This window comes from Bubalus kerabau, chromosome 5, assembly GCF_029407905.1.
Source record: "Bubalus kerabau isolate K-KA32 ecotype Philippines breed swamp buffalo chromosome 5, PCC_UOA_SB_1v2, whole genome shotgun sequence".
Classification (NCBI taxonomy): domain Eukaryota; kingdom Metazoa; phylum Chordata; class Mammalia; order Artiodactyla; family Bovidae; genus Bubalus; species Bubalus kerabau.
This window is the reverse complement of record NC_073628.1, coordinates 105,634,973-105,660,222: the sequence shown is the minus strand read 5'-3', so window position 1 is coordinate 105,660,222 and position 25,250 is coordinate 105,634,973. Positions and strand designations below refer to the sequence as shown.

Sequence of the window (25,250 nt, the reverse complement as noted above, 5' to 3'; positions counted from 1 at the left end):
CCTGGCACCATGCGCAGTATCTTCCTGGCCCGGTTTTCCTCCTGGCTTACATTATTAATTTTTAGCAAAAAAAAAAAAAATTTTTTTTTTAGTCGTGCCACACTGCTTGTGGGATCTTAGTTCCCGAACAGGGATTGAACCCAGGCTCTTGCAGTGAAAGCTTGGAGTCCTAGCCACTGGACTGCCAAGGAATTCTCTCCACTTACTTTTAAAGGTAATTTTTAGGAGCGAGGTTACTGCTAACGGGCTCTTCTTCCTCTTCATTTTAATATTTATTTTTATTTGTCTGTCCTGGGTGTTAGTTTCCGTATGTGGGACCTAGTTTTTGAACCCATGCCGTCTGCGTTGGAAGCTTGGTGTCTTAGTCAGCCGCCAGAGAAGTTTCTAATGGGCTCTTCTTAAGGCCTACTTTAAAAAAATTATTTATTTCGGTTGCACTGGGTACGTGTTGCTGTCCGGGGGCTTTCTGTAGTTGTGGCGAGCAGAGGCTACTCTGTTGCAGTGTATGGGCTTCTCATCGTGGTGGCTTTTCCTGTTGCGGAGCACGCATGGGCCCGGAGCATGGACTCCAGTAGTTGGGTGCACGGTTTTTAGTTGCTCTGTGGCATGCAGAATCTGTCCGGACCGGGGATCAAACACGTGCCCCAGCATTGGCAGGTGGATTATTATCCGCTATACCACTAGGGAAGTCCAAGGCCTATTCTTCTTGTCAGACTTTCATATATTTAGCTTCATATTGTTTTAAAATGAATAGTTTCTCCTTTAGATATTGGCCAGAGGGTCAGTTAATGGATGGTGGTATCTGCCTACCTCTGGCGTCTACAGGCAGCGTTTGGGCCACGAGGTGCAGGGGAAGGGTTTTCCTTGGGATCCTCCAGAAGGTATGACTGGAGGAAAGGCCTGGACAACCCAGGGGTTGGTCAGGGGCCTGGGCCTAAAATGCAAAAAAGAAAGCAAAAGTGAAGTTCTCTTAACATCTGTATCTCGGAGCAGAATATGACACCTTCATCATCCCTAAAAGTGAGTATTCAGGACACTGAACAAAGTTTATAGGGTAGATTTTCCTACTTTGCACACAACTCTGAGATGCTTGATGACTGCCCAGCAGCACTGGTTGTTGCTGATCAGTGAGTTACTTGTAGTCAAATAATTTCAAAAGCAATTGTATGAAAAGCAGCAAAAACTTTATAGCCGAGTCTTTCTTACATTTTATCTGAGACAGTTCATTTTAACAATTCTGAAATGACGTTGGAGTGCCAAGTCACCTTCCCCTCTTGGGCTGGCCACTCCAGCACAGAGGACAGTGTTACCCAGGCCTTCGACCATTGCTGGAGTCTTTGCTCCATGGTCACACTTCCAGAGTTTGTATCCTGCCCCCTTTTCTTTGTCCTGTTAATGATTGTTCACCTAAAACAAAGCAAAAAAACAGCCAGTTATTTTAACAGAAAGTCACGTTTGTTTCCCTTGTGGCTCAGCTGTTAAAGGATCCACCTGCAATGTGGGAGACCTGGGTTCGATCCCTGGGTTGGGAAGATCCCCTGGAGAAGGGAAAGGCTACCCACTCCAGTATTCTGGCCTGGAGAATTCCATGGACTGTATAGTCCATGGGGTTGCAAAGAGTCAGACACAACTGAGCGACTTCCACTTTCTTTCAGGTTTGTTTGGCAGTAGCAGAGAATTATAACTCAAGACATGCAACTGTGATAACCACATGCAAGTCTGGTAAAGCAGAGAGGACATTCTTTTATAAAGGAGGAAGGGAAGTTGTTATAAACAAGAAGTCCATTAGAGGAAACATTGGAGTTTAAATAAGGTGGCTTCTCATTGGCTGAGCCGTTGCCAGGCAGGGAGATCTGCCTGGTGGTGGCGGTGAGATGGCTGTTCTGGCCACAGGTGCTGGGACTCCCCTCCTCTCTGGTTCTGTGTGGACACTGGGGGTACATGCCTGAGGACTTCCACCTTGTGGCCTCCCAACTCCATTTTAGTTGAGGTGTCCCTTGATTAATTTTCAGATAATTCTCTAAATGTCTGCAGGAGACGTGGCTTTGCTGCCTGTGAAGGTCTGTGTGTGACTTCCAGTATCAGAGAAGCCACAGCAAGGATCTGAGTGGTTTACCGATGTTTGCTGGAGTTTCAACTAATTCAAGAAGTAGAGTTTGGGGTAAAAGACAGTAGACCGACCAGGATTCTTCACACCCTTGTCAGCTTCAAATATGGCCGTTTCAGCCTCTTTGCTTATTTGCAAGTTAGATACAATACCTGTTAGGAAGTTGTTCTTATGAAGGAGCCCTAGCTGACCCACCTGCCCTGGCCCTGCTCCTTGAAAACACCCGGCACAGCGCCTTCTCCCACATCCCCCATGGCATGCTGGTGTCTGCTGCGCCCTCTCAGTCCTTCCCCACTGCCAAGCTGGTCCCCTGCCCCCTCTCAGAGGCTTGACCTACATCTGTATCTTGGTCTGAAGTGATGGCTGCAGTCAGGTGGACCCAGAGGAGCCCGTGTTTCCAGGGAAACATGAGATAGCAGCAGATGTGGACCTGGTCTCAGGAGCCCACAGGGTCCTGAGAACTGGATCGTGATCCGTGGGTGGGAGAATGGGTATGGGCCCCCCACCTCCAACCTCCAGACCCACTGCCAGCACTGACCCACATGATGTAGCTTCCAGGACTCCCATCCTGACCACAGCCCCTCCAGGGCCATTTTTGATCGCTGCACATTAGGCCTCAAGGTGTCTCTGTGTTGCACACCATCCACATTCGTTAGGCCTCACCACACCTTGGGGTGCTTCTGGGCACCTCTGCTGGCCTTCCCTAATTAGACATTCTGGAGGAGGGCAAGTGGAGTGGTCAGTAGTGAGGGGTCACCAGAGCTGCCAGGGCAGAAGGGGGCAGAGGCTCAGACCAGGGACAGGTGGCCCTTGGGCACCCAAGGCATTGGGATCTGAGCCTGTTCTAGGTGTCTGAGGGTGGGGGTATCCTAGGACGTGGTCCCCTGGGAAAGGATTTTACAGATCTTAAGTACAATCCCAAGTGTGTGGGCCTTCAGACCTAGCTAGCGGGTAGGGCCTGGATGGGGAGCCCCACCATCAGATGAGCCCACTGGGGTCTGCCTGGGCCTGAGCTGGGCCCCTGGCCACCCCAGGTCCCTTGGTTGTAGGGAGTTGAGGCTTCCGGTACCTTCCTGGGTATTTCCTTCTAGGCTCTGGGACGCTCCCTCGGGATGGCCAAGCAGCCCTTCTGGATGCTGCCCCTGGTCCTGTGGGTCCACTCACCTGCCATCCTGGCCATCACCTCAGCCAGTTGCGCCTGGGGAGCCAGGTTTCCGTCTAGTATGGGCACTGTGCCTTGCATGTGGAGGTGGGGGCAGCCGTAGCCACAGCCGCTAGGGCCTCTGGCTCGTCCTGACTGGCAGGTGGGGAAACAGGGGCAGCTCCACTTTGGCTGCCCTTCGGGTACCCTTTCTACACGCCCAGCGGCATGACCCCTGCCCTGGCTGACCCCCCCAGTCCCCACCTTGGCCTGACCCTGGGACTCAGCCTCTGAACTCCATGGGGGTGGGAGGGGACATCTGAAAGTTTCCCGCTGGACCCCAGGGCTGCAGGTGGCCCCCTTGCGGCTTCAGATCAGTGTCCAGGAGTGTCCTGGGGACCCAGGGGCCTCACCAAGCTCCCAGGAAGTCTAACTGAGGTCAGGCTGTGCGTATGTTCCCAAGGCTGCCTGCCCAGAGCTTCTGGGGGCGAGAGGCCCTCCCCATAGGGTGCCCAGACCAGCCCTGAGTGTCCTCTGTCGGCTCCTTCCTCCTTGGCCTCGTCCACCCTGACCTCACCTCTTCCACCAAATATTCTGGTGTTCCCTGGTTTGGATGCAGCCCAAGCTCCAGCCTGGCCCTTCTGGGGTGAAATGTGCCAGCAGTGGCCAATTCCCTGATGTGACTCAAGTACCCCCACCCCTGTCCCTAACACTCTCTTCCCAACTTCTCTGGGCTCCTCTGACAGGCCCCCCACTCCCACAGGGCCTCCATCTCCACAGCAGCTCCCCCTCCCAGTTGGCACTCTGGCAGACTTCCAGCGTCCTTCTAGCCAGTGGCTCCCGGATGTGGGAACCTCAGCAGGACAGCCCTGGCCCAGGCTGCCCCGGGGCAGGAACTGCTGGACATGGAGCCTGATCTGAGAGAGAAGGGAGATCGGCTGGGTGGGTGCCCAGCACTGAGGCCTGGGAGGAGGTCCAACAGGCCAGGAAAGGCCACCACCCTGACAGTTGGGATCTCTGAGGGACCGAAGGCCTGAGCCCAAAGAAATGCCCTCCCATCCTGCGGCCTCTGTGCCTTCAGTTCCCTGCCCCCTTCCATGTGCTCCACAAAGCCTGGAAGGTCAAGGTTGAGAGATTAACAGCCTTTGACAAGAATGGTGACCCTGCAGGTGGTGCCTGTGCCAACAGAGCCTGCACCTGCAGTCCAGAAACCCCGGCCAGTGGGCTGACTCCTGCCCTCAAGTAGATCCTCTGCTCCCGGAGCAGCAGGGCCCAGCCTGGGGTCCGTGCATGCTCAGCTAAGTCCATAGAAACGGGCTCTGACAGCATGCCCACCCCATTGCCCATGAACACACTGGCTTCCAGGCAGATATGCTGGCCACCAAGCCCCACTACAGAGGAGATAGCAGAGGCCTCACAGCCATTGAGACTCCCAGGCAGGATGGGGTCATGCTCCCACGTGTGCCTGGATGCGAAGGGAGCCATGGAGGCAACCGCACACACATGCCTCTGACCAGAACGAGCAGGCCCTGGGCTGCTCTGCTGCTGGGGCAACCACTGCACCTGTCCTGTGCTAGCCTCGCAGCAGTGCCCATAGAGGGCCTGTCACAGCTCCCAGGCTCCAGCCCACAAGGCTGTGTCTGTGTCCAAAGTACCTGCTCAGGCTCTTGGCAAAGCCTGGCCCCGCCTAAGCCCAGGCCCGAGAGGGGGAGGCCCAGAACCAGAGAGGGGACCATGTGCCCACTGGCCTCCGTGGGGCACCCTTGGCCCAGAGCTTGGGCTCCTCCTGCAGGACAGGCCCAGAAGCCTGTCCCCAGGATGTGACGGGTGGGGTGCTGCTGGAGTATGACCCCCCCACACACCCTACAAGTGTGCCAGGGGTAGCCTCAGTGCATCTGGACTCCCCAGGCCCACCCACCCCTCCGTGTTTTGGTGTTGGTTACAAAGAACCAAATAAAGTTTTTGCTAAACCCCAATTTTTAAACAAGTCTGTTTATTGAAAGAATCTGAAAATAGTAATAAGGCTTTCAACATTTAACAAATTTCAAGATATTAACAATATGAAACATTAAGAATTTACTTCAAAAACCCAAAGTTTCCTAGGTCATTCCCCATCATTCTGCAGGACTTGGTCTGCACCTGCTCTGTTGTCTGAATGTGTGACCTGCGTTCTGACCACTCTTCTGGAGCTAAAGCTGGGGGTGTCGCCCCCTCAGCCTGTGGGAGGCCTGGTGGGCCACCCTCTGTGCTGGAGCTCGCGGGCAGAGGGTAGGAGCCCATCTCCATCCCAGCACTGGCTGAGCTGCCCAGACAGCCACGTGGGTGGACAGCACTCAACAGACATGTGAACAGTGGCCATGGTGCTGAAGCTGCAGGGCCAGCCCTGGTTCAGATGGGCAGAGCTCAACCTCCTGGCCCCTGGCCCTCCAGAAGTGAGTTCGAGAACGTACAGGCCCTCCATCCTTTCTGGCCAATTTCACAGTTGAAAACGCAGCTCAGAAAGAATATGGTTACTCAAAACCAGGACGCCCGTTAGGCACCAGTAACCAGAGGCCCACTGACCACAACCCTCACCAGACTCCATGCGGGCCCAGCCCCAGGCGGCCGGTCAGCCAGCAATAGAGGCATAGGGGCTAGAATGACAGACGTGCCCTCAAAGCCAGGCCCCTGGGGAGAAGCCAGAGCAGCAGCAGTGCCTTCCTGGCCCACCAAGTGCCAGACCCTCTGAGCAGAGCCACCCAGCTCTCTAGATGGCCACTTGGGCAGCACAGAATGGTCCCACTTCACAGCACAAGCCCTCCCGCAGAAATCTCACAGTGTGTACAAGAAAATCTGTACGTAAGCACTCTCAGAAAAGTTTAAAAGAATCTCTAAAAAGTAGACACAGGATTGAAAACACCTTCCAGGGTGGGGAGGCACGCCCCTGCTTCCCGAGGAATGTGTGTGGTCCGACCCCTGCCTGCCACGGCATCACCGGAAGCAGGGAGGAGACCAGGTCTGGGGACCGAGGCAGGAGGCCCGGCAGATTCAGGATGAACGCCGAGCTGGGGAGTGGCTCTCGGCACAAACTCCCCCCAGTAGCTTTCAGGGACGTTGTGAAGCTGAAGGGAGATTTTTGGCCGTGAGACATTTATTTTCAAGACTGTAGGATAGACCCGTTCATTCTGATCCCCTCTCAATTTCAACAGACTGATTCGTGGAAGTTTGCTGACAAGGAATCACAAGGAGCCCACCACCCAACTCAGCAATCCCCAACTGGACTGGGCTCTGACTGCTTGCCTGGTGGGTGTGCCTGGGCTGACTTCAGAGCTTGTGTGGCCTGCTCACTGGCTTGCTTAGAAATGCAGAAAAGTCAGATTTAAAACGTTAAAAACAACTGATCTGGTCGACACAAGGCAGACTGCAGGCCCTTCCTCTGGCCAGAGACAAGTGGTGCGGGGCCTGTGACGTTCACAGAGCACAGACAGGGCACCGGCCTAGCTCCCCGCCCGCTCCTCCCCGCCCTCCTCGTCCACGTCCTCCTCGTCCTCCGGGAAGTGGGCCTGCTTCTTCCGCACATTCCAGTGCAGACACTGCGCCAGGCTCTCGAACCAGTCACTCACGGGGTCGCGAACGCAGATGGAGGGAAGAGGGTAGCAAGAGGTCGTGATGCTAATGCTGCAGCAGAAAGCAGATGAACATAGCCCCTCCTGGAACTGAACCCCGTCACGGAACCGAGCCCCCTTGCCACCCACTGAGCAGGACCCTCGACAGCCTGGCTGGTGGACCACCTCAGCTCTGCTTGTACCATCTGCCGTGCAGCCTGGCCCCATGTCCTCCGATGTCATGGGCACCTGGCCATTTTCCAGTCTGGCCCTGAAGACAGCCAGGCTAGGGGCTCAGTGGTGCTGTTGTGCCCCCCGGACAGAGACGTGGACCCCCTCCCTCCACCCAGGTCCGTGAAGGGGACCCCCGGGCAAGGCGGTGGGAAGATAAGGAGCAGGTGCAGCTGGCAGGGTGCCATCACCCAGACAGAGGTCCACAGCTTACAGCCACCTTGGGCCCACCTACCCTGGCCACTGCACCCCACAGTCCACACACCTGTCTCCGTGGCGGATCTCCTGTCTCTTTCGTCCATCGAAAGACACCCATGCAGTATTCCTTGCCTCTGGTGACAGCATGATCTGAGGGGTAAGCAGCACACATGTAGGGGGCTCAGAGGACTCGCAGATGCATTCTGAGCACAGCTAAGTGCCACGGACCCCACCCTGGGGCACAGCAATGGCCAGGAGCAACCTCAGAGGCAACACAGTGCCCACCACATGAGAAGGTCAGCTCCAGGCCGTGAAGTCACTGCACTATGCAGACACCAGCCAGAGGGTACAGAGGCCCACAAGGCACAGAGGCCTGGAGCTGTGTCCGTCAGATGTAGCCCTGCCCGCCAAGGTTCACACCAAGGACGTGCTGGCCCGGGGTGGCCTGTAGCAGGGAGCTCGGCCCAGGGAAAAAAGAGGTGGATGTGGAAGGGCAGTGAGGCCAAACACCAGAATATGGCCCCAGGGACGTGCCAGGCAGCAGTGGTTAATTGCCTGAGGGCCTCCCCACCCCGACTGTCCCCACCCACTCAGGCTGAGAGCCCCGCCCCGCCGACCAGACCCTCTGGGGCACAGGACACATGACGAAAGGCCAGAGTGGACAAAGTCCCTCCCGCCCCCAGCAGGGCAGGCAGACAGCCCCACAAGGGCTCCAACAGACAAGGGTGGGGGCTCTGACCTTCAGCTCAACCCCCGCGGGCACCACAATGGGCCGAAAGGACAGCGAGTGGGGGCAGATGGGTGTGACCATGATGGCGGGCACGTTGGGGTGGATCATGGACGCGCCCGCGGCGGCCGCATACGCCGTGCTGCCCGTCGGGGTGGAGACGATCACGCCTGCGGGACAGGCTGCAGGTAAGGCTAGGGCACTGCCCCCACACCCCACCCCCGGGCAGGCCCGATGCCCACCTACCATCGCCCTGTACTGTGGTGATGAGGTGCCCATCCAGGTAGACGTCCACGTTGGACAGGTAAGAGGAGGGGCCTCTGTCAATCACCACCTCGTTCAGGACCTGGGGCCGAGGGCACTGCACACTGAGCAGGCAGGGCAGCGCATGGGCTGCTCCCAGGCTCCCTAGGAGGTCCAGCCCAAAAGCCCCTGCCCTGCACCCCCTGCCCGAGGGCAAGGCCCGGCACCTGGTGGGGGGAGGGGCGGGCCCACAGACCTGGTACTGCACAGCCTGCTTCCCAACCTCCACGTCCAGGCCTGCAGCCAGCACCCCGTTCTCGCTGATGCCATTGGGGACAGCCACCTTCTTCCCTCGGGGCTCCTTCACGACCCTGACCTTCAGCCGGCTCCGGAGAACAACAGCTGCATTCCCTGGAGGCCAGCAGGGGTCACACCCAGGGAAGTCAGCAGGTGGGGGCAGTCATGCCACAGAAGAGGTCCCCACTCCCTTGACCAGGGACCCCCTCCCATCTTCACACAAATAGAGGGTGACACCCTGGGCTCCTGTGGAAATCAATCCATTGCTGCGCGACACAGACGGCAGCTGAACTGTGGTGGCTTCAGCTCCTCTCTGAGGACAAGGTGTCTGACCTTCAGAATCAGAGTCCTCTGAGCCCCAAACACTCAGTGCTGTTCTCAGCATCATTAAAAACCTCCCAAACCAAGCAGGATGACTATCCCACATGGGAACTGCTCTCAGGCTCAGGAACATTCCAACTCACCCTGTATCACCTGAGTAACTTGCGACTGAAAGTTCTCGAAGTTGAAGGGGGTCAGGAAGCCCAGGGAGCCCAGATGGAATGCCATGACTGGAGGCACGCTACCCTGCGAGCCAATGAGACAGGTCACTTGTTGGCCAGTCCACATGGAAGGCACGCGAGCACTAGCCCAGATGGACCTGCGCCTGGACGGTCCCTGGGAGGGCTGGGGGGTGGGGGGAGGGGGCGGTGCTGACACACAGGGCTTAGGGTCAGCCAGAAGCCTGGGAGCCAGAAGAACAGCTGGAGAGCTGACGAGAAACGGGGGCAGGGGGACCACCCACTGGCCACAGAGGACAGGAAGGCGTGGCAGGGCAGGACATGGGGGCTCTGACACACACAGGCCATGCCCAGCAGGCTTGGGAGGGCAGTGAGCCCCCACAGAGATGCCAGGCAAGAGCACAGGCAGCCGGGGCAGGAAGCCTAGGGTGGGACTCGGGTCCCACCAGGTGGCTCTGCAGCCACTTCCGCCGAGAAGGCTCCCAAGGGAGAATGAGAGCTCTGAGCAGGTGGGACATCCCAGGACCCTCAACCTTGGCCTCTGCCAACTGCTACTGCCCCAGGCCCTGCTGGACTCCACCCTCCTGCCCAACTGGCTCCCTCTCACTCCCAGGTGTCGCTCTGGGGGCCCGCCCAACCTCCTAACACACCCTGGCAAGGTCCCTCCCCCGCAGATCCCTGCCATCTGCAGCCTCCACAGTCCCTTCCCCACCATACCTCCCAGTCAGCGTGGGGCTACTGCTCTCACCTGCCCCTGACTCTTGGCCCCCTCACTCAGCCCACATGCCAGCTCTCCCAGGGGTCGCCCTCCTCCCAGCCCAGCCTCTGGGCCCTCATGCGCCATCAGCTGGCCTGGCACAGCTTCCAGCACCCACAGCAGTCCCAGTTCCGTGTCCTATCACCTGCAGCCCTACGGCCTCAGGCAACTGGGGCCTCACCTGGAAGAGGGAAGAAGCGTATAGAAGGGTCCCGTCGCCCCCCAGGCAGATGATGAGGTCAATCTGATTGGAGATGTCATCGTAATCTGGAAGACACAGGAGACGTCAAGCACCCCAACTGCTGGGCACGGGGCAAGGCAGGGGTACCAGAGGTCCCACCGGGTTGGGGGCAGCATCCTGCCACCCAGGGACAACTTGCCTTCTCTGAAGGTGCAGAACTTCCTCTTCACTGGCCCAAAGTGATCATCGCTCAAGAGGGCAGGGTCTTCCAGAACCTTCTTCTCCACATACACGATCATGTTGTTCTCCTAGAAGGACATGGTGGCGTCAGCCCCACCAAGAAGATAGGTCAGGGCGCTGGTCTTCTAGAAGCCTCTTTCTGCGTCTCAGGCTTTTCTGATGGCGTCAGGGAAGAGGGGCACGATTCCTCTGTCTCTCAGATGCAAAGTGCCTTTGTTGCGCTCACAGTACACACTTCTGAGCTCCTGTGTCTGGCTTACGAAGCCTCCTGACTTGAGCGGATGGGAAGAGAGCCTGGAGCCCGTCCCCACTCACCTCCATCAGGTACGCGCAGAGCTCCTTGAAGGGCTGCAGCAGGCTGGCGTCCCGGATCTTCTTGATGACGAGGACACTCTTTGGGGACTTGTTCCATGTCAACCGCTGGCTGGCAGGGTCTTGGATGTGCCTTTGAGGGGAGAGGAGCACTCACATGGGCCCCAGGCTGACCCGCTGGCACCTGCACAGTATGGAGACCCTCCCCATGCCCGGCCGTGCCCCTGCCTGAGGCTCCTTCGGGACGAGGCCCACACAGGGACCTGCTCAGAGGACGTCCCACGTGCACCCAGACCAGCCAATAGAGACTTGGGCTGCCCGCTGACCCAGGTCCACACGGCTGTGTGACCAACTCAGTGGACCTTCACCTCCACAGTAAAAGCCTCTTTTAAAGCCAGTGGCGGGATCTGGAGCAGTGAGACTGTGCCGTGTGATTTCAATCGCGAGGACATGTCACCACGCGTGTCGAGGACCCTGATATGAAGAGGACTCTGGTGACGACGATGCGTCAGTGTAACTTCATTGTTTGTCACACATGCACTGGCTTCGGGGATGATGATGGAGGGGAGGCTGGGAGGAGTGCAACAGGGAGCTCTGCACCTTCTTCTCACTTTTGCTGTGAACCCAAAACTCCTCAAAAAATTAAAAAAAAAAAAAAAAACCAAAAGAAGTCAGCTGGGCCTGCCTGCCAACGACAACTCCAAGAGTCCCGTGGCACCCAGCTTCGGTCACCGGGTGCAGGGCCTGGTATGGTCTGTGGGCAGCAGGTCCTCCCCCAGGGGCAGGGGTGTCCAAGGCCGGGCCCTCATGTGGGGGCGGGCCCCCAGGCAGCACCTCCGCCTGTTGGGAAACAGTCCTGAGGACTGCAGGCCATGGAAATGGCCTTTCTGACGCAAGTTCCCCAACCAAGACACTTGCTCCTGATCACGCCCCATGGCCGGTACCTCCCTGAGAACCTGTTGGCCCCACCAGCAACTTCCCACACCATGATACCAACCACTAAACAGGTGGGTCCCTGGCTGCAGGCTGTCACTGACTAACCATCACTCACCCTCTCCAGGCGTTTCTGCAAAGGAGGGGGTCACTCATGGCCCTCTGCCGGCATCTCTGCCAGGCTGGGTCAAACGCGCAGCTTGGCGGAGGGTGGTGCTGGGTGCCCAGCATCTCGGTTGTGCTTCACTAACGGCGGAAGTGCGATGCACCCCAGCCACCCCAAGACTCCCCAAGTGTGCACTGGCACCATAACCCCACTGTCTCCTCAAAACTGAAAGCAAAACATAAAGTAAAGTGACTTGCTAAAGACTGCATAAAACAAGTGCAGAGCTTCCTAAAATGAAAACTCAAACCAAACAAATTGTATTTGATCTTACTGCTCACACCATCCTCTTGTCCAATCGCCTCTAACAGTGAAGCGGCCAGACCTCAGACAACTGCTCCTCACCAGCTGGCCGCTGAGCTCTGCCACCCTGGGCGGTCAGGACGGGCCCTGTCCAGCTGCAGACAACAGCACTGGGCTGCGGAACCGGCTTGGCCCATGGGAGGGGCTTACACGTGGAGGGCGGGCACTTGCAGGCCTCTCGTCACTCCACCTGGCCCTGGGCCTAGAAGGAGGGCAGATGGAAGTCTGCCTGGTTGGTGAGGTAGACGTTGAAGCCCCCTCCCCACTGACCAGGCAGCTGAGGCTCACAGCCCCTCCAGATCTGTGAGTCAGCCACGCCCAGCCAGAGCCACTGTAGTGCCATCAGCTCGGTCTTGGGCGCCAACTGGTCACTCAACTTCCTGTTGGGTCATTGCAAAGAGGGATACTGACCCCTCCCAAGGAGGCTCTGGGTGCCGGACAGCTTAGCCACACACCCAGTGAGCCACAGTTTCAAAAGCTGAAGGCGTCAGATGTTAGTAATTCCACACGTTTCAACATAACAGAAAACACGCACTCACTGGTGAGATATGAGACAACCAAGTAGAAGATAAGACTCTCGTAATCAGCTCCTCTACACTGTCAGGGGAGAAGTCAGGTTAGCACACAACCCCTGCCCCTGGCCAGGCTGTAGGAGGGGCAGGGACCACATGGGTAAGGGATCCCACCCTACCAGGGTGCTCAGCCCATCTGACTGAGCTGAGCCAGGGCCAGGGGGCAGAGAAAGTTGCTTGCTCAGCCCTTGACACTTCTGGGGCACCTGCTCCTCTGCCTGGAGCACCCTACAACCCCACCTAACCTTGGGGAACAGCTCAGATGCCGCCCTGAGACCCCACCCAAGGGCTGTGAGGGCAAAGCACACACACCTGGGCTGCTATGGGCTGGGTAGGGCGGCAACGGCCAGTTATGGTTGGATGGCCAAGGGCCACCAGGGTGCGCTGAGGCCGGGCTGTGAATGACGAGGAGGGTGCGGCAGTGCAGGGCTGGGACGCAGGGAGGGGGGGTCTGGGCAGCCAGTGAAGGTCACACAGGGCAGGCACACAGCAGGGTGCAGCCAGGCGAGGGGTTTTGGGGGCCAGCTGCTAGTGTGGCTGCTGTGCTGGGTGTGGGCCTTGGCCTACCCCCCATAGAAGTTAAGCCTCCACAGCTCCCTCGAGGAGGGGGCACAGATGGTCTATGCAGCGGGCAGCCCACCACCAGGCCTGACAGCAGAGCTGGTTGGAATTCTGCTGCTTCCTCACCAAGCTCTGGTGGCCGGAGCCATTTGCGTGTCTTTTCCCTAAGACAGAACACACAGAGCCAGCAGACGACAGCCCCTCTCTGGCATGTCCAGTGCCAGAAGGCGGCACAGGACGGGTACAGAAGACAGCCTAGGCCTAAGTGTCTGCGAAATAACCCAAACTGCTTAGTTTTTAACTAGTTTCTCAGGTGGCGGGTGTTGCTAAAATGCAGGGCTTATCTTAAAAAAAAAAAAAAGCTATGCCCACAAGGCGGGACTCAAACAAGTCAACTCAGATTTTCAAAAACACCTCAGATTTTCAAAAAACACCAACTGACATCTCTGCATTTCAACAGTAATGAAGAGAAACACATGTGAGTCACCAGATGCATCAGCGTGCAATACGCTATTTTTTCTCCTTGAGTTTTTCCTGTTGAAGCTCCTATGGCCCGAGGAGCAGGCCCCACCACGTTCTCATCCTTGGGAGTCGGGGACATTGCCATGTGGCTGCCAGGCCCATGCCCTGCTCCCTGGAGCATCAGAACCTCCCATAGCTTCCCATCCCCGTGGAGACCCCCGTTGACTCACATGATGGTCTGGGGATTCTGCAGCACGCAGGCCTTTGGTCCAAACGTGGTCACTGGGCACGGCCCGTGCAGGGAGCGGGTCCTCCTGTGGAAGAGGATGCAGGGCGGGCCCTCAGTTGCTGAGAGACACGCATGCGGACGAGGCACTGGCTCTCAGACTCTCTGCCATCTTCACTCCAACAGCCTGAGCGCCGCCATCTGCCAGCACCCGAGCAACGGTCCCAGAACACTCACCTGATCCCCAGAGCTGCTCTGAGGGCAACATGCTGTGGCAACGCCCTCAGAGGGGGCTCCCAGAAACTCCTTACAACAAAGGACCCAAACCGGGGCAGGCACCCGGGCCCCACCCTAGAAAAAGGGGATGTACCATGGGGCACGGGCCTGCGGCTCTGAATTCTTGTCCAGGCAAGTCTACTTGAGGACCAGTTGTTGGGCCTGTCCTTGGGAATTAAGACCTCAGATACCATCCCCCAGCTATCCAGGTTCTAACAAAACGCCCATGCTGAGTTGTAGTGTCGATGAAGAAGACAGCACTTAAGTGGCTCAGCATTTCCAGCCACAACCGAATCACAGGGCACCGTGGCCAGCACACGTCCCAGGGATGACACCGCTTGGTGACCTTCCCTGTCCTCCCCTCAAGGTCCAGCGCCGGTCCTTGGGAGCCATGTGGATGCCCCACGGAGACAGGGCGGAGGTGTGTCCACCCTCACGCAGAGTGCCAGCTCCAGAGGCTTTGTGGTCCTTTTGGTTATTTTTTTTAAATTTTTGGCCACACCATATGACTTGTGGGATTTTAGTTCCCTGACCAGGGATGTATGCCACCTCCCCACTGGACCACAGGGAGGTCCCCTCATGGTCCCTTTCTGCACCAAAAATACTGGCACAAAGACAGCCAAACACAGATGGCAAACTTGCTTTCGTGTCTGCCCATCTCAAGGCTCAACAAATGCCAAATCCCCACACGGACAAGGCAGATTTCCTATTGTCTTGTGAAGGGCAGCCAAGCCCGGGAGAGTCGGTCTGGTCAAGGGCTCCCCCAACTCCCCAGCTCAAGAACATGCAGGAACGGCCACCGGCCACGGCCTGGCCTCTGGGGAAATGCTGTTCACAGCAGGTTTCTCTAAGTCTGCATCACAGTCAACCTTTGAGAGCAGCCACCTCTGACCTGCTGCCACTGCACCAAGTTCAACGTTCTCTGAAGCAACGCTCTCTGAAGGGAAAGGGCGGGAACACCCCACCCCGCAGAGCCGGCAGCCAAGGTCACCCGCCCGCCCGCTGACTCTGACACAGGAGGGTGACACAGCTGTTCACATGGGAGCTTCTCAGGCCCTGCACCCATGGCAGTGCTGGCTAGGACAGCTTCGCCCTGGACTTGAGCGACATTCACATGGCCGAGGCCGGCACAGCTTCCCCACCCCTCACTGTGTGCCCAGAGCCTGGGGCCACACTGGGCGGCACCCCCACACCTCAGCCTCCACAGTGAGGATGGGCATTAGGGCGGGGGGGTTGGCTGGGAGTGCCCTCTGGGAGGCCATGCCAGCCAGCACAACCCCCTCCTGCCTCCTGAGCACCCCCACAGGCCCAGAAGGCCAGTACCTGAACTCGCGGGCGCTGGCCAGGACAGGCGCGGCCGACAGGCTGCGGGACTTGGTGCGGCCCCGGAGTGGGTGCCCCGGGCCCCAGTCCTCGTCCCCATGGCACGCGGAACAGCGGTACGAAGATGCCTCTGCACTCGGCTCCTTGTTCCCGTTGACTTTTTCTTGTTCCATTTCTGCAGTTGATGGACGTGGAGGACTTTGGCCCGAAAACCCAGGATGCCTTGATTTAATAAAATAAATATTATTATTGTTTCAATGAAATAAAGTAAAGCAATGTACACACACACCTACACCCCTCATCAGGGAAAATGGCTGAAGTCTAGCCTACCCAGTCTGGGAAGTCTGTTTTCGTCCCAAAGGCACTTAACAACTCCGGAATCTACCTGTGGTTTTCCATGAATCCAGAGGGCTGGGAGTCCAAGAGTAAGGTACCAACCAGCAGCCTAGCACACAGGCACATGCTGGGACCTTGATGAGAGAATTAACAGTCACACGGTACCTCTAGTCCAGAAAAGGCTGGGTGAGCATGACTGAAGACCAACCACGGGCACACACTGCACCCTCGTCCTGCAAACAAAGCCACGCTTTCCTCCAGTGCCGATCAAACACTTGCCCAAACTGACTTATTTGGTCCTCAAAGAAAACTTCAATTTCCAAGAGCTTCATCTCCCAACCACACGCAGTAAAGCAGGAAAAGATGGAAGCAGACACAAAACAACAGTCCTTGACCAGCTGGAAACATCTCAACTTCCTCCTAAGCCACTGAGGGCTCATAACCGCACCCATATCCATGTGACGCTGCAGCCAAGAGGGAGCGCGAGCCCGGTCCACGTGCCCATCCAGACCCACATGATGTTACAGCAAAGAGGGAATGCAGGCCGGGTCCACACGCCCACCCAGCTGCCCCCAGGTCCTTGAGAACAGCGGTCAGCAGCCAAGGCCTCGTCAGAGAGCCAGAGCAGGAATCAAATGAGCCTAAGAGAAGTGACAGAAATACGGCAGAAACCAGAGTGCCGACAAGTAGAAAGAGCAGAGCAGAGCTTGAGCATAAACCACACGAAGAAGCCAGTTTGGATGATGATGGAAAGAGCTACACTCTGAGAATTTGGGCCGAAAGGTCATTTTCTTAGGAAAGCACTGACTAACGGGAGAGGCCTGGCCTTGCTGCTGGGGCCATGGGACCTGCCCGTCCTCCCGCTCAGAAAGGCCCAGCAGCTCAGCCTGCCTCATGGCTCACGACACCCTGAGGGCAAGGGAGGGGAATGGGGCAGGACCATAAGGCAGGCGCGGGCATCAGAAGGGACAGCGCAGGGGCCACAGAGAAGCCTGGGGCCTCTACAATGAGGCTGAAAGTGAGGGCCCCTGAGTCCCCTGCCTCCGCACGCACTTTACAATCACATCAGGAGCTTGCGAAATACTAACTCCCACACCGGACCCAGACCAAAGGCTCCAGCAGTCATTAAAAGCTCCTGAGCCAGGGCGTTCCCAGGTGGCTCTGTGTTTTCACTGCCAGGGCCCAGGTTCAATCCCTGGTCAGGGAACTAAGATCCCCCAAGCTTTGTGATGCGGCCAAAAAAAGAAGAAAAATAAAAGAAAGAAACTGAAGCTTAAACATACCATTTACAGTAGCACTAAGATATAAGACATGTAGGGATGTTGTTGGCAAAAGGAGAGTGAGCCTTACTTCCAGCTGTAAAGTCAGTCAGTCACGGAGTGTAGCACGTACCATGGTGACTCCAGTCAGTGATACTGTTGTGCTTATTTGAAAGGTGTTGAGAGGGAAGGTCTTCAAAGTTCCCATGAGAAAAAAGCCTGGTGATTAAACGTGGTGACAGACTTGCTGTGGTGGTCACTTCACCACACATACAAATACTGAGTCACTAGGTTTCATGCTCTACCTCACTTTCCAAGCACCGTGGACACAACTGAAAGGAAACAAGTCGGGAGAGACATGCCATGTGCATAGACCAGAGAACACGATATCGTTAAGATCTCAAGTCTCCCCAAGCCCAGCCTTTTCTATCAGAAGTAACAAGCTGATTCTAATATTCAGCTGGAAACTGGAAACTTAAAAGGACCGAGAATAGCTCAAAAAAAAAAAAAAAAAAAAAAAAAAAAAAAAAAAAGCCCTGTTGGAGGACTAATGCTACCGGATCTGATGACCTGCTATAAAGCTGCCGCAACCAGACCGTGTGGTACTGACACAGAGACATACACGTAGACAAAGGACACAGACGACAGTCAGGGCTTCTCAACAGAGGTGCCGAGGAGAGTCAACAGGGAGAGGACAATCGTTCCTCCAAAATGTTCCAGGTAAATCCCACAGCCACACCCAACACTATGAAGTTCAGTTCTCCTCACAAGTTGGCAAAGGTCAGCTCATGATGGATCATACACTTAAATGTAAGAATAAAAGCTATAAAACTTTCAAAAAAAAGCACTAGAGAAAATCTTCATGGCCATGGATTTGGCAAAGATTTCTTAAATAGGATACAAAAAGTACAAAGTTTAAAACCTGACAAACTGAATTTCACTAAAACTCAAATCTTGTACCCTTCATAAGACACTATTAAGAAAATGAAAATATGAACTGACAAAAATCTTAATGAAAATATGAGATCGACCAAAAAATATTTGCTAAATGTATATATGACACAGAACTTGCTTCCAAAATATATAAAGAATTATTAAAGCTTAGTAAGAAAACAACTCAATTAAAAAACAGGCCAAAGATACCAACTTTGGGCAACTTCCCCAAGATACATTGATTGCATCTTGAAAAGCACATGAAAAGATGCTCAACATCCTTAGTCACTGGAGAAATGCAAATTAAAACCAGGAGACATCATCTCACACCTACGGAGAATGGCTAAAATGTAAGAAAACTGACCACGCCAAGTGTCCCGGAGCCTGAGGAAGAAATGGAACCCTCAGACAGTGCTGGTGGAATGAAAACGGGGCAACCAGTTCGGAAAACAGTTTGGTGGTTTCTTAAAATGTTAATTAAGCATGGTTCCGCCATCTGCTACAGCCCTTCCACTCTGAGACATTTACCCAACAGAAGAGAAAGCATGGTCACACAACTTGTCGAGACACCTCACCCGTGACATGACCATCCCTCAGATCTGTACTCAGATGCCACCTGCTCAAGAGAACAGGTATCTCCTGCTCCTACCCACCGGTGCCCAGTTCCTTTTCTCTGCAACCCTGACCACCACCTGCTGCTGAGTTCCTCTTCACAGGGGTCTGACTTCCTCGCAGCCCGAGAAGCAACACTGAAGAAACTCTGCCATTTCTTGGGCCTGACTTCACGTGATCACTACTGGCCAAGGGGAGATGACACGCTGGCAGCTAACAGTTCAAGCCTAGAGCTCGGGAACATGCGGGGCTGGGCTCTGTCAGCACACGGTAACGCTGACAACCATAGAACCAGACAGGCTCTCAGGACTGAACCCGGGGCACACCAAATGGATGGGTCTGGATAAGAGTCTGGGGGAATCCTGGAACACTTAGTGGAGGACACAAGAGTGCTAGGGTGCTGGGACGGAGAGCCCAAGGCGGCATCAAGTGCTGGGAGATGAGGACAAGACCACCAGCTGTGGGGTCGGATGGAAAGAGGGCAGAATGAGTTCACGAGTCTGGCCACACAGAGAGGTCACGATGCCTGAAAGGACACAGGACAAAGTCGCAAGAAATACAAGAAGGCATGTTTGGGCTCAGTTAATATACAAAAGCTATGTACACATTTCCCTAGTTTCAGTAAAAACTACCCAAGATAAAAACGCAATCACTAACCTCATTGCTTGCCTTCTCTTGCTGGCCCTGCCCTGACTGTCCCACTCATGTGTATCACTTAATGCCCACGAGGACCCCACAAACTGCTGTAATGGACCATGAATTCACAACTTTAAGAGGAAATATTGTTTTAAAAAAAAACAAACAAAAAACTTGCTTTAAACTGTTACAAGAGGCCTGGTAGTGGCTTCACTCTGAGACCTGGAAAAGGGGGTTGCAGAGGGTGAGATGGTTGGATAGCATTACCAACTCAGTGGACATGAATCTGAGCAAACTCCGGGAGATAGTGGAGGACAGAAGAACCTGGCATTCGGTAGTCCATGGGGTCACAGAGTCAGATATGACTTAGCCAGTGAACAACAATAACATAAAGAATAGCTGTCACAGTGTAGGAGTGTGGTTGCTTACCCTGGCCTAGGACAACCAGCCACAGGGAAGAGCAGGCCAGGGAGGCCAGGATCATAGTGCAGGACTGTGAACACTCACTCCAGGCCAGGATGATCAGTGAGCAGCAGACCCAGCGCCCACTCTGCCGGGCCCTGTCCAAGCACTTGACTCAAACTGCCTGACTTGTCCTCGCAAGGAGCTGCATGGGGGTGTCCAGGAGACCAAAGCCCAAGGTGACACAGTGAGGAGGGCAGAGCTTGCATCTGGGCCCCTGGCACAACCTCAGTGATACAGACGACACGACCCAGCAGAAAGGCCCAGGGTCCTGGGAGAAGAGAGGACCCTTCCCGCCTCATGTTCTGGAAAAGAGGCCTTTGATGTAGCCCCTCCTGAATGACAAAAAGGTTCTCTCAGGGCACACACCCCAGGCTCCAGTAACACGTAAGATCAAGAGACAATGATTATAGGCAGTGATGTTAGAACCCTGGCCAAACAGAACATGAAGACCACTATCCTGGCACTGCACCAGCTGCAAGAACCTGAAACCTGCTTGCCAGAAAAGCGATAAGTCTAAGTTGCTTAGTCGTGTCTGACTCTTTGCGACCCCATGGACTGTAGCCTGCCAGGCTCCTCCATGGAATTCTCCAGGCCAGAATACTGGAGTGGGTAGCTGTTCCCTTCTCCAGGAGATCTTCCCAAACCAGGGATTGAACCCAGGTCTTCTGCATTGCAGGCAGATTCTTTACCGTCTGAGCCACCAGCCTGCCTTAAAGCCAGCTGAGCCTGCAGGTGATGCTGCAATCCTAGGACTGTGTGGAAAACTCTACCATCCCAAGAAAACACAGAAATAACTATCCAGTTAGAGTAGTACAATCCTGAGAAGGTGTGGACGAAGATGCACGTGATATGGTAATCCTAGGAGGGTGTGGAAAATTCTATCACCCCAAGAAGACACAGAAGCAACTATCAAGTTAGATTACTATAATCCAGTTAGATTACTATAATCCTGAGAAAATACAGACAAGGAAGTAATTAAATCCTACGATGCTGAAATTTTCGTCTTATAACTGATTATATAATCATTGGATTTTTACATACTTGGTTTGCTATTATGGGCAATATATTCATTCAAAAGAACAAATCATTCTTCAAAATAATTCTCATCTAAATGGCTGAGATGAATTTATGTCTGTTAACAATGTTTCAAATGCTGCCCCCATTCCCACCAGGGACCTCCACCTACAAGCAGTGCAGGACCTTCTGAGCTACTCATTGACCAGGGCCCGAATTTCTCCAACAGCCTCTCAACCGACCCTGGGACAAGTGCTGAGATGTCATTTCTTCTGCAGCTAAGTATGCCAGTGATGCCGTCTCAGCTTCTGCTTGCAGTTTAAGAATTACATCCACTGACTCTCAGCGTAATGCGTTATTTGATGCATCCTCAACACGGACACAAAACAGAATGTTTAAAAAGGATCGATCGACACCAAGTGGGGCGTATCTCAGGAACGCAAGGCTGGCTCAGTCAGTGTAACCCATCTCACATACACCAGCTGATGGGCAAGAAACTGGAAAAAATTCAACACCCAACGGTGGTAAAAATTCTCAGCAATTAGGAATCAAGGGTAACTTCTTCAGCTTGGTAAGGAGCACCTACAAAAAAGCTAACCACTATATTAACTTGATGGTGAAAATGTAAGACTGGGAGCCAGGCAAGGATGTCTGTTCTGACCACCCTTAATCAGCACAGCTCTGCGTGTGTGAGTCACGGCAACAGGCAAAAAAGGCACCTGGAGTTAGAGACGGTGCCATCTACAGTCACTGAAAAGACACCTGGACAGAATATAGCAAAATGCACAGAGGACTTGTATGCTGAATTGTATTTTAAACACCCTGATGAAAGAAATCAAAGAAGATGTAACTGAGAGATGCCCTTAATCATGGATCAGAAGACTCAATGCAGCAGAGATGTCAGTTCTCCCCACATGGATCTACAGGGTTAGTGTGATTTCTACACAAATCCCAGCAAGATTTCTTGGTAGATACGGCCAAGTTTATTCTAAAATGTATGTGTAAAAAGCAAACATCTTTTTTTTTTTTTTAAGAAGGATAAAGGGAGATGAATGACTCTGAAGACTTCTCTTTAGCTGTAATAGTCAAGACTGTGGCCTTGGGGGAGGGCAGATACAAGTCAATGAAGAGAGAGCCCAGAAACACAATCACACAAACACACTCGATTAATTTTTGACAAATGTACATAAGCAGTTCAAGGAAGGAAAGACAATTTTTTCAACAAAGGGTGCTGGAGTCATTCACATCTATAGGCAAGAAAAGTAAACCTCGGCCTAACCTTCACACATGACACAAAAATTAACTCCACATAAACTAGAAAGCCTTCATAAAAAAATACATTAGAGGGGATTCCCTGGTGGTCCAGTGGTTAGGGCTGCAAAGCTTTCACTGCTGAGGGCACAGGCTTGATCTCTGGTCAGGGAACTAAGGTCCAGCAAGCCACATGGTATGGCCATGAATAAATACACAAATAAATAAAATGCAGGAGAAAGTTTTGGGGACCTAAAGTTAGACAGAATCTTTTTTGTACATGATATAAAAAGCACACTTCATAAAAGATAAAAAAAAATTGGTAAACTGGGCTTCTTAGAAACTTGCTCTGTGGAAGACCCTGTTAAGAAAGCTCCCCCGCCCCCCACAAAAAATATCAAGCTATAGACAGAAAATATTTTCAAACTAGATATCCAACAGAAGATCTGTACCTATAAAATAGCAAAAACTATCAAAATTCAACAGTAAAAAACAGACAGTCCAATTAGAAAGTGGACAAGAGATGACCAGACAGATGAGATGCACCCATGGTAAAGAAGCAGGTGAAAAGATGCTCCATGCGATGGGCCAGAAGGAACTGAAACCACAATGAGATGCCACTGCACACTGACCAGAACAGCCAGACAACTTAGCGCTGGAGAGGTCGCAGAGCAACGCCTGCTCACACACCACCCGGGACCAGAACACGGCCAGACACTCTGGAAAGGGCTGACACCGTCTTATAAAAACTAAAAACTAAACAGACAGCCTAGCAAGTCCACCTGGGCATTCACCCCGGAGAAACACTGATGCTCACAGAAAAACCTGCACCTCAACATTCACAGCAGCTTTTAATTTGCAGCAGCCAAACACCACAGACAGTCCAAGAATCCCCACTGGTGAGCGTGTCAGGCCATCAGAGGGAGTGGACATGGACTCCGAAACCAGCTGGGTGACCCCAGGCTGACTGCAGGGCAAGGAAGTCAGCCCCCAGGCTGACTGCAACCCCCTGACAGTCCAAGCATCCCCATTGGTGAGCAGGCCCGGCCATCAGAGGGAGTGGACATGGACTCCGAAACCAGCTGGGTGACCCCAGGCTGACTGCAGGGCAAGGAAGTCAGCCCCCAGGCTGACTGCAGGATAAACGTTCCCATTTACACAACTCGCTTTTCATTCTTTCTTTCTTTCTTTCTTTTTTGGGGCATACCACGCAGCATGTGAGACCTTACTTCTCCACCAGGGCCCCGTGAAGTGGAAGCTCAGAGTCCTAAGCACTGGACCACCAGGGAAGTCCCTTACATGACTTTTCTTGACATGACTAAACACAAGCGCATGGAGAACAGATCACTGGTGGCCAGGGAGTGTGGGGAGCCTGGGGTGGGCTCCCTAGGTGACACCAGCTCTGAGTCTGTGGTGGCAGCCACACAGCTGTGCCCCGGGAAAGTGGTGAACCCCAGCAAGGGGTGTGACGGAGGTGCCAGGGTTCACGTCACTGTGCCACGGATATGGGGATAAGTGCAGGCGTTCCTCTGTATTGTTGTTCACAACTTTCTGGGAGTCTAGAATTATTTCAGTTCATTTTCAAAAAACATCCGCACTGGGAAGTTTTAACAGAAAAGTGTTGGAGCATAATAACCAAGATAAAGAACTTCCCCAGGAAGAAAGGAGACACACCGTGATGCCCATAAGTAAAAGTCACACACACAAATATAAACAGAACATGAGGCCTAGTGCGAGCTCTCAACATACACCTGCTGAAATACTGAATGAAAAAGCAAAGTGTATCCCTCCTTAACACTGAGGCAATAAAAGGTACCTATTAAATCTCCCCTCTCCCGCCGGCAGGTGATGCCCAGTGCTGGCCAGGACCTGACAAAACTGGGCCCGCAGAGGGGCAGAGCCTGCTGGGCGGAAGAACAGGATCAGAGACGCGAGGGGGCTCCAGGGGCTCCCCTGGGAGATCTCGCACGCGCTTGGGCTGAAGCAGGTATTTGCACACCTAGCTCCCTGCACAGGAGCCCGCCTCCGGGCCACCTTCACCCAGTTCCTCTTTTCGCCAACAGTCTTCACACGCATTTGCCCGGCCCCACGCACTGAACTCTGGGCTGTACGACAGCGGGTCGGGGAGACATCGCAAACGACGAGCCGGCAGCCCCGCCGTAGGACTGGGCCCCGTGCCCAGTCGGTCAGCGCCTGGGGGGTGGCCCGCAGGCCCCGCAGAGAACCGACCCCTCCCGACCGGCCTTCCTAACAGCCCGGCCCGGGGTGCCCCGTCCACCCCCGGGGCCGACTCGAGCCCATCCCACGCCCACCTGAATTGCAGGCCCAGGACACCTGGGCACCCGAGCCCCAGGGCCGTAGCCCGCCTACCGCACCTGCAGGTCCCTGTCCTCGTCCTCGAGTTCCCGCAACGGGGCAAAGGTCACGGCCAAGCCCAGGGCTCCGTCCAGCAGGAAGTGCGTACGTCTGGGCTCAGGCCCGGTCCCGGGCGGGTGAGGGGGATCCACGAGAACCAGAGCGCGCCGGACGCAGAGGCGAGAGACCGGGGGCTCGGACCCGGCTCAGGCGGGCCAGCCGCCGGCCTCGGGGGTCGTCGGCTGGGCGCTGGGTTCCGAGCACAGAGGCGCTTTCCGAGGATGAAGACCGCGACATGGACCCCTAACTGACCGCCCCGCGTGAAGGCCGGGCCCGCCACCTCGTTCGCAGCGCGGTCGCGGGGGTCGAGGTCCGGCCACCCGGACACCTGCGCCGGCGTCCGGGGCAGGGTGTGGCCAGCCCGTGGGCAGGGTCGTTCCCGCCCCGCCCCCACGACCCTGACCCCACGACCCCGACCCTACGACCCCGGGCAGAAGGCCGGGCCGAGGAGACGCGCACTCACCGTTCGCTGCCCCGGGAGCCTGCGGGGCCGTCTCCTCGCCAGGCCACACCCGCGCGTCCCGGCGCCCCGCCGCCGCTCGCCGTCACTAGCTGGCCCCTGGAGCCGCGGCCGCCCCCTGCCCCATGGCCGCCTCCGACCCCGCGGCCACCCGGCCCGCCGAGCAGCAATGCCGCCGCGCCGCCAATGCGCAGGCGCGCTCTGCGCCCCGCGCAGGCGCACCCGGCGCCCTACGCATGCGCCGCACTCTCGTCCCGCCCCTCGCACATGGGGAGGTGGCTCTGACGCTGGACCCGGACAGGGGGCGGGACCGAGGCCTAGGTTGGGGGCACTGTGCACCGAGTGCGCGCGGGCTTGGGGTTGCCGTCTGGGGAGGAGCGGGGGCCTCAGGGCTACGCTAGGTGCCCACTCACCTCGCTGTGTCCTAAGCACGTTCGCCAACCCGGGCCCTGCGTCCCTCCCGCATCCCTCCCGGTGGGCTGACTGCGGCCCAGCGAGTGGTGACGCTACCTGCCCCGGACTCCTTAACCAC

General features: G+C 55.3%; 2 protein-coding genes across 4 annotated transcripts; one reads left to right on the top strand and one right to left on the bottom strand.

The window, feature by feature from the left end:
- Nucleotides 1–996: 996 nt before the first annotated feature.
- NADK (NAD kinase) lies at nt 997–24,904 on the bottom strand. Of its 3 annotated transcripts, none has more exons than XM_055582501.1 (12): nt 24,722–24,904; nt 15,338–15,559; nt 13,743–13,826; nt 10,522–10,651; nt 10,166–10,274; nt 9,967–10,052; nt 8,993–9,095; nt 8,488–8,642; nt 8,235–8,334; nt 8,001–8,170; nt 7,329–7,411; nt 997–1,407 (listed from the first exon to the last, which is right to left on the bottom strand). In XM_055582501.1, the coding sequence occupies exons 2-12, from the start codon at nt 15,508–15,510 to the stop codon at nt 1,404–1,406; spliced, it is 1,197 nt and encodes a 398-aa protein (XP_055438476.1). In that variant the 5' UTR covers nt 15,511–15,559; nt 24,722–24,904; the 3' UTR covers nt 997–1,403. The 3 variants fall into 3 exon arrangements, with proteins under 3 accessions (XP_055438476.1, XP_055438474.1, XP_055438475.1); XM_055582499.1 differs by lacking the exon at nt 997–1,407 and adding an exon at nt 5,225–6,905; XM_055582500.1 differs by lacking the exon at nt 997–1,407 and adding an exon at nt 5,225–6,905 and having other exon boundaries at nt 8,001–8,158.
- On the top strand, nt 23,158–25,003 carry LOC129654294 (uncharacterized). Its single transcript, XM_055583795.1, has 5 exons — nt 23,158–23,306; nt 23,734–23,830; nt 23,907–24,028; nt 24,225–24,335; nt 24,550–25,003. The coding sequence occupies exons 1-5, from the start codon at nt 23,158–23,160 to the stop codon at nt 25,001–25,003; spliced, it is 933 nt and encodes a 310-aa protein (XP_055439770.1).
- The last annotated feature ends 247 nt before the right edge of the window (nt 25,004–25,250 follow it).

Coding starts and splice junctions, on each gene's coding strand:
- NADK (XM_055582499.1), bottom strand. CDS start 15,510: ATGGAACAAGAAAAAGTCAACGGGAACAAGGAGCCGAGTGCAGAGGCA. Junction 10,652..13,742: donor CAGAATCCCCAGACCATCAT/GTGAGTCAACGG, acceptor CTCCCCTCAAAG/GCACATCCAAGACCCTGCCA. Junction 10,275..10,521: donor TCTGCGCGTACCTGATGGAG/GTGAGTGGGGAC, acceptor ATGTCCTTCTAG/GAGAACAACATGATCGTGTA.
- LOC129654294 (XM_055583795.1), top strand. CDS start 23,158: ATGACTAAACACAAGCGCATGGAGAACAGATCACTGGTGGCCAGGGAG. Junction 23,307..23,733: donor GTGGTGAACCCCAGCAAGGG/GTGTGACGGAGG, acceptor CTGGGCCCGCAG/AGGGGCAGAGCCTGCTGGGC. Junction 24,336..24,549: donor TCAGGCCCGGTCCCGGGCGG/GTGAGGGGGATC, acceptor CCTCGTTCGCAG/CGCGGTCGCGGGGGTCGAGG.